Below are 10,319 nucleotides of genomic sequence, written 5' to 3' on the forward strand. Positions count from 1 at the left end.
AGAATATAAAAGCAGGGATGTAATGTTGAGGCTTTATAGTCAGTGATCAGACCATATTTGGAGTATTTGAAGTAGTTTTGGGCCCCATGTGTGAGGAGGGATATGCTGGAGTTGGAAAGGATTTAGTGGAGGTTCACGAGAATGATCCCGAGGAGTATTGGGTTAAAATATGATGAGCATTTGACGGCTCTGGGCCTGTACTCGCTGGAGTTCAGAAGGATGAAGGGGGATCTCATTGAAATTTATCGAATAATGAAAGGCCTAGATAGAGTGAATGTGGAAAGGATGTTTCCACTAGTGGGAGAGTCTAGGACCATACAGCACAGTCTCAGAATTAATAGACGTACCTTTAGAAAGATGAGGAAAAATTTCTTTAGCCAGATGGTGGTGAATCTGTGGAAATCATTGTCACAGACGACTGAGGGGGCCAAGTCATTGGGAATTTTCAAAGGGGAGATAGATAGGTTCTTGATTAGTACGGGTGTCAAAGGTTATGGGGAGAAAGCAGGAGAATGGGGATGAGAGGGAAAGATAGATCAGCCATGATTGAATGGCTGAGTAGACTCTATGGGACGAATACCCTAATTCTGCTCCTATGTGTTATGAACATAGCATAAATAGTAACAAATTAAGAAGGGTCTCGACCCGAAACGTCACCCATTCCTTCTCTCCTGAGATGTTGCCTGACCTGCTGAGTTACTCCAGCATTTTGTGAATAAATACCTTCGATTTGTACCAGCATCTGCCGTTATTTTCTTATACAACAAATTGTGTGTAAATTGTGAAAAAATATCAAATAAATCACATCACTGAGACTTCTTTCACTTATTCTTAAGAGTTTGAGAAAAAACAATCCAATAGCTGTTGAACCTTCCTGGAATGGATTTCCACTTAGTCCATAAATTCCACTTTTCATTATGCTTAAATATAGTCCATAGATTTTATTTAAAACAAAATAAAATCAAACTTGGATAATCAAACTTCTTCTGCACATTTATGTAATACATTCCACCAAATTGCCAAACTGGCACATCATTCTATCCCAATAATTCCAGGCATATTCTACTCAATGGTACAAATTTACCAAATGGGACTCACAACTACAACCATAACAGATTTTAAATAATTACCTAAAGCACCAGAAAGGAGAATTATCTTTCCATCGTTGCCACAATGTGGATGTGTTTCCTGCCCATTCAATAGCAAGTGACAAAAGGGAAGGGTGGTAATGCTGAAGGTTAATAAAATGATAGTAACAAAATGCTGGAGTAATTCCGCGATTCAGGGAGCATCCTTGGCAAGAAGGAATGGGTGGCATTGTCGGGAGGAGACCCTTCTTCAGACTGAGAGCCAGGGGAGGGGGAGACTAGAGATATGGAAGGGTAAGGTGTGAAAATTACATATCAAAGCAGACGATGATCAAGGAAATGTAAATTGGTTCATTGTTGGTGAGGGGAAGGAGGATAGTGAAACTAGTCAGAGAACTAGGATGGCAGAGGGACTGAGAGAGAGGGGGTGCAAGGGTTACTTGAAGTTAGAGAAATTCATATTCATACCACTGGGTTGTAAGCTGCCCAAGCAAAATATGAGGTGCTGTTTCTCCAACTTGCATTGGTCCTCACTCTGACAGTGGAGGAAGCCCCAGGACAGAAAGGTCAGTTTGGGAATAGGAGGGGGAGTTAGTGTTTGGTAACTGGGAGATTGCGTAGGCCTAAGTGGACTGTGTGGAGATGTTCAGCTAAACAATCACCGAGTCTGTGTTTCGCCAATATATAGGAGTCCACACCTGGAACAGCAGATACAGTAGATGAGGTTGGAGGAGGTGCAAGTGAACCTCTGCCTCACATGAAAGAACTGTCAGGATCCTTGGATGGAGGCGAGGGAGGAGGTAAAGGGACCGGTGTTGCATCTCCTGCGTTTGCAGGGGAAGGTACCTGGAGAGGGGGTGGTTTGGGTGGGAAGGGATGAGTTAACCAGGGAGTTGTGGAGGGAACGGTCTCTGCGGAAAGCGGAAAGGGTTGGCGAAGGGAAGATGTGGCTAGTGGTGGGATCCCATTGGAGGTGGCGGAAATGTCGGAGGATTAGGCGCTCTGTGCGAAGGGGAACCTGTTTCTTTCCACAGATGCTGCTGACCTGCTGAGTTTTTCCAGTCTTCTGATTTTGTGCCAGATTTGCAATGCATGACTTTTTAAAGTTTGCAAAAGGGAACTGAACGTGTGAATGAAAAACATGGGAAAAAATATGGGAATGGCAAACTGAGCAACTCTTAAAAAGACCTAGAATAGATTGAATGCCCCCCTGCTAAGAAGAAGCATTCTACCACTTAAAAATCGATTGAATTTGATGGGATACTTTCATCACTCACTACTCAACAGCGTTAGACTAATTAGTGCATTCCCATGTTCCTGTTTATAGTCTTTTGAAGCAATGAGATAACATGAAAGCCTTTGTTTCATTAGTTCCAGCAAAAGACAAGGCTGCCACAGATAACAATTGGCTCCTTTATCCACTTGGGATAAATCCTTCAACAAAAATCTCCAAGATAACTAAATGCACAAGTTGGATATTGAGTTCAGGAGTGTTGCTATATCTAATATTATCTATCCTTCCAGAAGTAATGGCAACATATTACTTCCTGCTTCTACACCTTCAAACTTATCCAGTATATGAGGTTGAGATACAGTGTGTTGGAGTAGTGCAGGCAGCATCTTTAGTATATGTGCAGGAGGGAACTGTAGATGCTGGTTTAAACTGAAGATAGATACAAAAAGCTGGAGCAACTCAGTGATCAGACAGTATCTCTGGAGAAAAGGAATAGGTTCGTGTCGAGACCCTTCTTCAGACTGAGAGTCAGAGGAAAGGGAACCGTTTCCCTCTCCCTTGACTCTCAGTCTGAAGAAGGGTCTCGACATGAAACACAACTTATTCCTTTTCTCCAGAGATGCTGTCTGACCCGGTGAGCATCTGTAGTTTAGTTTAGTTTAGAGGTCTCTGGAAAAAAAATGGATAGGCGATGTTTCAGGTCGGGACTCTTCTAAAGACTGATTGTAATGGAGTGGGAGGGAGAGGGGGTGGGATGAAAGCTGGAAGAGAGGTGGGGACGAGACAAAACCTGTCAAGTGATAGGTGGATAGACACAAAATGCTGGAGTAACTCAGCGGGACAGGCAGCACCTCTGGGAAAAAAAGGAATACATAGAAACATAGAAACATAGAAACATAGAAAATAGGTGCAGGAGTAGGCCATTCGGCCCTTCGAGCCTGCACCGCCATTCAATATGATCATGGCTGATCAGCCAGTTCAGTAACCTGTACCTGCCTTCTCTCCATACCCCCTGATCCCTTTAGCCACAAGGGCCACATCTAACTCCCTCTTAAATATAGCCAATGAACTGGCCTCAACTACCTTCTGTGGCAGAGAATTCCACAGACTCACCACTCTCTGTGTGAAGAAATGTTTTCTCATCTCGGTCCTAAAAGACTTCCCCCTTATCCTTAAGCTGTGACCCCTGGTTCTGGACTTCCCCAACATCGGGAACAATCTTCCCGCATCTAGCCTCTCCAACCCCTTAAGAATTTTATATGTTTCAATAAGATCCCCCCTCAGCCTTCTAAATTCCAGCGACTATAAGCCTAGTCTATCCAGTCTTTCTTCATATGAAAGTTCTGCCATCCCAGGGATCAATCTGGTGAACCTTCTCTGTACTCCCTCTAAGGCTAGAATGGGTGAATTTTGGGACGAGACCCTTCTTCAGACCCGAAATGTCACCCATTCCTTCTCTCCAGAGATGCTGCCTGTCCTGCTGAGTTACTCCACCATTTGATGTCAATGTTCCGTTGAAACCAGCATCTGCAGTTCCTTCCTACACAAGTGATAGGTGGATACAGGTGAGGGAGGTTTTGATTGGTAGATCAGTGGACAAAGGTCCAGATGAAAAGACAAGAAGTAGCGAGATAAGGAGATAAAGTAGCATCTCTGATCTGCTGAGTTACTCAAGTTTCGGAACAGGTCGGGTCTTTTCTTAATAAACCCGTATCTTCAGTTCTTTGTACCCACGTGCCAGGTTAAGAAGTTTCTTATCAGTGGGTGAAATAGTTCGCGAAAACTTATCTTAAGTAGCTTTAAATTAGACCACGAAAACACTTGTCCCCAGTTTGACAATTCTTGCTCATCGTGTAGCTTCCAAACTAAGGGTGTCACTTTTTTTTTTCAGGCATTAAAATTTAATTCAACTGTTATAACCAGCCTTTCTATTTGCAAATTATCCAGTATCTAGTGTTATTCACTCTGTGGTAGAACTGTGCCTTTGTCGCTCACATAGATGCCCTCCAGGAATTTACGAATATCCTTGTAACATTCAAGTAACATCTGTAGCGACGACCACGGAAATAAGGATAAAAATCCCAATGGGCCGCCCAATCTAATAGTCTTGAAATACAGTAAGTCCAAGGTGAATTTCTACGATTGATTAAAACCTCTCATCTCAGGACTTTTCACCCCAAAGTTTTAGAAAAGTACTAAGAAAATGCGAAGTTGGAATAACGTTGCGCATTACTTATTGTATAACGATGTTCAGATTATATCCACTTAATTCAAAACATTCAAAACATCACTGAAGTCTCACCTGTTCAGCACTGCCTTCAACCACTGACCGTCACCTCACCTTCTGTCTCCTTTTTCTGTTCGTTTACTTATTTATCTATTTATTCAATTCTCTATGTTCTAGAAATCCCTGTAAAGCGTCTTTGAGTGTTTGAAAAGCGCTATATAAATGTAATGCATTATTATTATTATTATTATTAATTTGCAGAACGTGCAAATCTCCGGCGCCTGTCGCTAATGATAATCTAACATAGCGCTGTAATGTAACTTCTTGGCGATTTGCAGTTGTTTTTCACACAACATTGAAGCTACGGGATGTTATTGCAATGGGGCAATCGGAAATGAAGTTTCTCAACTGTCCCTGTTATCACTTTTCAAATTAAAAAATCAGATGACTGACTGATGCCCGTTTTAAACCCGATTTATCCCTCACCCTGAACTCCTGAACTGGGTCCTGTAACACAGGCTGCTTTGGGAGCGTTTCAGCGGGTCGGGTACTATAAATAAGTGAAACTCTCTCCATCAATCAGCGGCTGTTTGTTGTCAGCTCCATAACCTATTAGTTACGTCTCATCCATCTTTCATTCCCCACTTATTATTGGCCACTATTTGAACTTCAAGCGTCAAGTCATCAACTCCCAACCGGACACATCAGCGACCCTAAAGTCTAAACGTTTCCCCCAGTGGAAATGTCACTAAGTTTAAAAGCAACGCCCAGTTGTGGCTTCTGTTGATTTAATGGAGTGTACTGTTTGTCCTACTGCTGCAAAGTCCCAAGTCCAGAAAATAAAGGGGGGGGGGGACGCGAAATTGACTGCTGATTTTGTGCTTACTGCCCGCTATTTACAAAGCCAAGGGTAATTGTTTGTCGGCTATTTACAAAGCTAAGGGTAACTGTTCCCCACCTGGGTCAGGCTGTGAAGGGCAGCGGCTCCAGGAACGCAATTGTAATTCCCGTCATATCCCTGCCCGGGTGCAGGGACGTGTGTCGACTTGTTCCAGCCTCTCTGCTTCAGCCCGAGAGGACTGAGTCCGCCAGCTCTCAGTCTGTAGACGGTGAGTGAGGGGTAGACCAAGCACACGGCGACCGCCGCCACCAACACGAAAGGATGAGGGCATTTGAGCCGGCGGCAGTGTGGCACGACCTGGCGGACGCACATGTCTCGCTGCGTCTGGCTGACTGGCACAAAATAAGCTCAAGAAACCACAGTCACGGACCCCCCCCCCCCCCCCCCTACACCGACCACGTCCCAGCCCGTGTCCCCTGGGTGTGTGTGTGGCTCCTGGTCGTGTGTGGAGACACCCCCGCCTGGTTGTTGCTGCTGTTGCTGCTGCCTAACCCTGGAGGCCACTTCCATCCAATGTCTGGTCCATGGACATAACGGTAGCACCAAGAGGAGCTCTCTCTCTCTCTCTCTCTCTCTCTCTCTCAGGGCCGGGACACACGCACAGGACCAGGGCACTTCGCCAGCATGGTCTGCCCTTCAAATCGCAGCAAAGTCCCAGCACCGCTACAGCTTTCAAGGATTCCTCCAAATCAAGCGGACTGCGAGAAAAGTTTTGGTTTTTTTTTAGAAAAAGAGGACAAACTGTATCTTCGATTGCTGCTCAGTGGGAAACTTTCTGTTTTGCATTCACGCCCCCAAAAGGAGGAAAGTTCTCCGAGCCCGTGGTTGCAGCTTGGCATAAAAATATCACCATCCCCACTTCTTCAGAGCTTGCAATTTCTTTAACTTGCAAATGTACGTCGGCACTCGAGCGGTGCAAATAGCAGTCGTTCTGTGGCACAAGTTTCTTGTCACCGAAGTTAATTCCTCCCCTCGGTTTCCAGTTAAAAATTAAATCAGTCTGTGCCTTGCAGCGGGCACTGACACAGCTCCCTCCCTCCCTCCCTCCCTCCCTCCCTCTCTCTCTCTCCCTCCCTCCCTCCCTCTCTCTCTCTCTCTCCCTCCCTCCCTCCCTCTCTCTCTCTCCCTCCCTCCCTCCCTCTCTCTCTCTCTCCCTCTCTCTCTCTCCCTCCCTCTCCCTCCCTGTGACTACGGGAAGCGATTCCCCACTCTATGATTGAAACCAGTTGGATCTATCTCCCCGACATCACCACAACGGCGAATCAAACTTCCACAGAAGTAGACTGTGTGCATGAAACGGTGACCTATTGCATTGTCATAAAGGGAAAGGATTGTCAGAGCAAAATAAAATAACTCTTTTTGTCCTTTCCACCCCGATTCCGAGACCACCCCTCCCGCTTGTTTAATCAGACCTCATTTTCCATAACTTATGGTTTCCGTTAACATTCCCAAAAGTTAACAGTTCAGGATGACGCTAGACTCATGCTAGGCGGAAACACTTTCAATATTTGTACTTAAAGTGAAAGCTATTGCACATTTTAGGTGACTTTTCTTTAAATACGCTTTCAATTCAAATGTTCACAAACAGGTGACAAATGTTCCAGCTCGGCTTAACCCCTCTGTGTTAATTATAATCAAAAAATCATTTCCCCAAATGCCTTGGCTATCTATACAAGAGACAAGAGTGTTTAATTGTCTGATGTGCCGAAAAGGGAACGATGAAATTGTTGCTTCCAACAGCATAACAGGGCTGTAATCACAATACTCATAGATAACATCACAAAATAAACACAAACTTGGGTTATCGAGTTTGAATTGTTGTTGCCAGTAAACAAAAAAAGTTCAATAAATTAGAATAAAAACAATATTAAGGCAAAACAGAAGCCCAAAGTCCCCAGTGTAAACATGTCAGTCGGTAGTTGTAGTTTTGTTGGTGTTTGTAGTGTTGGTGGTTGTTGGGAAGAAACTATCCCTGAGCCTGGAGGTCATGGTTTTCAGACACATATACCTTCTTCCCGATGGCAGGAGTGAAATGAGAGCGTGGGTAGAGTAGTGTGGGTCCTTGACGATGCTGGACTGTCTATAGATGCTTTCAGTGGTGGGGAGGACAGTACCTGTGATTGACAGGGCAGTGTCCACCACCTTTCATAATCTCCTTGATACCTGGGTGTTCGAGTTGCTGAACCAGACCGTGATGCACTAGTCAACATGATCTCTCCCATACACCTGTAGACATTCAAGCAAGTATTCATAGACACACTCAATCTCCTCAATTTTCAAAGGAAGAAGAGAAATTGATTGGGCTTTTATTGTGATTGCATCAAAGTGCTGAGCCTCGGACAGATCTTCAGAGATATACATGCCCAGCAGTTGAAGTTGTTGACTCTCTCTATCCCTGTCCCATCGATGAAGACAACTTTGTGCATCCTTGGCCACCCTCTTCTAAAGTCACCGGTCAGCTCCTTGGTCATACTGATGTTGAGAGCTTATTGTTGTTCTGGCACCATTCAATTAGACTATGGATCTCCCTCCTCTACTCTGACTCATCATTACCTGTAATTTGTCCGACAACAGTGGTGTCATTGGCGAATTTAAAGATGGAGTTGGAACTGTGTCCAGCTGCACAGTCATGGGTAGAGAGTGAGTAGAGCAGGGGACTGAGCACACAGCCTGGAGTGGTGCTCCTGTGCTGATGGTTACCAAAGAGGAAGTGTTGGTGCCAATTTGTACCAATTGTGGTGTGTTAATGAGGAAGTCGAAGAACCAGCTGCAAAAGGATGCACAGGGACTCAGTTCCCTGAGCTTGGTAGGGGATGATGGTGTTGAACACCGAGCTGTAGTCAGTGAACAATAGCTTGACATATGTGTTTTTATTGTCCAAGTGGTCCAGTCCAGACTACAGAGCCAGCGAGAGCACATCCCCCATTGATCTAATGTGGCCAAAGGCTAATTATAATGGGTTCAAATTGTTAAGGTAGGAGTTGATATGTGTCATAATCAACCTCTCAAAGCACTTCATCACCATCACCATGGACAACAGTGCCACCAGTCGGTGGTCATTCAGGTACTGGGTACCAGTATGAGTGATGCTGTTTTAAACCAGGTGGGAATCTCAGACCTCAGTAATGAGAGGTTAAAGATGTCTGCATGAACTCTAGCCAGTAGGTCTGCACAGTTTTTGAGAACGTGACCAGGTACACCATCAGGTCCAGAAGCTTTCCAATGGCTCATCCTCATGAAGGATCTTCTGATGTCTGCCTTGGTGACTGGGATGACAATGTTATTGGGGTTATGGGAGACTGAGAAGGCAGATCAGTGTTCTCGCTTTGTCAGCATGTATAGAATGCACTGAGTGTGTCTGAGAGTGATGCCTCACTGTCACTTGAGCTGCCACTTGGTTTTGCCTCGCAGGAACCAATGGCATGCAAGGCCTGCCATAACTGCTGAACGTCTGCCTCAGCCTCCAATTTAGAGTGAAAGAGTCTCTTAGCCTTTTTGATGGCCTTTTCCAGATTGCACCTGGACGTCCTGCATGAATCTGCTTCGCCAGACGTGAATGCCCGAGATCTGATCCTCAGAAGGTTGTGGAGATCCTGGTTCATCCGAGGCTTCTGGTGGGGGAACACTTGGCTGGTTATGGTGGGAACGCTCTTCCTCCATACCTTTCCTTATGAGGTAGGTAACAACCATAGCACATGTGTTCAGGTCCATTACCCTGCTCTTGAAAATTGCCAAGTCTACCGACTCCATGCAATGCTGCCTTCCCCGACCAGAACAATGAAGAATGGGATTGTGGAGTGGGGGAGGGGGAAGAACAATGGAGGAGCCGACGGAGGTACATTTGTAACTTTGAAAGCGCCGTATGTGGTGACTGTGTGCATACCTTGGGTATGCAAGCAAAGAATTTTACTGTGCCTTGTCATGTGACGATATGGTATTCCATAAAGTATTCCAGCTCTGTACCGTCCTCACCACTGGAGCTGAAATCGTCAGCTGCTGTCTGTACGCAGAAGGAAGGAGCACAGGTCTGAATTCTTGAAATGAGGGTGAGGGATAGTGCGATGGGCATCTCTGATGGTGGAATAGCAGTGGTTGAAGGTGTGAAGAAACTTCTCATCTCTTCCCTGATTGACTGACCCCTTATTTTTGAAACTATGACCTCTGGATCTAGAGAACTCAAAAAGGGGAAAGAATAACTCCACATCTAACCCAATAGGCCTTTAAATACTTTGTTTGTTTCAAGATCACCTCCCGTTTTGTTAGTCTCAAGATAGTATGGACTCACTCGGCTTAATTTTTCATTATAGGACTAACTCACTATTCCAGGAATTAACCTGTGATAATAGACAATAGACAATAGACAATAGGTGCAGGAGTAGGCCATTCAGCCCTTCGAGCCAGCACCGCCATTCAATGCGATCATGGCTGATCACTATCAATCAGTACCCCGTTCCTGCCTTCTCCCCATACCCCCTCACTCCGCTATCCTTAAGAGCTCTATCCAGCTCTCTCTTGAAAGCATCCAACGAACTGGCCTCCACTGCCTTCTGAGGCAGAGAATTCCACACCTTCACCACCCTCTGACTGAAAAAGTTCTTCCTCATCTCCGTTCTAAATGGCCTACCCCTTATTCTCAAACTGTGGCCCCTTGTTCTGGACTCCCCCAACATTGGGAACATGTTATCTGCCTCTAATGTGTCCAATCCCCTAATTATCTTATATGTTTCAATAAGATCCCCCCTCATCCTTCTAAATTCCAGTGTATACAAGCCCAATCGCTCCAGCCTTTCAACATACGACAGTCCCGCCATTCCGGGAATTAATCTAGTGAACCTACGCTGCACGCCCTCCATAGCAAGAATATCCTTC

At 45.2% G+C, this 10,319-nt stretch overlaps 1 protein-coding gene across 4 annotated transcripts in view; it reads right to left on the reverse strand.

The window, feature by feature from the left end:
* cped1 (cadherin-like and PC-esterase domain containing 1) overlaps positions 1–5,792 on the reverse strand; it is a 219,716-nt gene extending 213,924 nt beyond the window's left edge. For all 4 annotated transcript variants that reach the window (XM_078417409.1, XM_078417410.1, XM_078417408.1 and 1 more), the window contains exon 1: positions 5,508–5,792. In XM_078417409.1, coding sequence (XP_078273535.1) covers positions 5,508–5,762 — 255 coding nt within the window. In that variant the 5' untranslated portion in view covers positions 5,763–5,792. The remainder of the gene's footprint in view (positions 1–5,507) is intronic.
* Between the last annotated feature and the right edge of the window lie 4,527 nt (positions 5,793–10,319).

Source organism: Rhinoraja longicauda, chromosome 20 (assembly GCF_053455715.1).
Source record: "Rhinoraja longicauda isolate Sanriku21f chromosome 20, sRhiLon1.1, whole genome shotgun sequence".
NCBI classification, from domain to species: domain Eukaryota; kingdom Metazoa; phylum Chordata; class Chondrichthyes; order Rajiformes; family Arhynchobatidae; genus Rhinoraja; species Rhinoraja longicauda.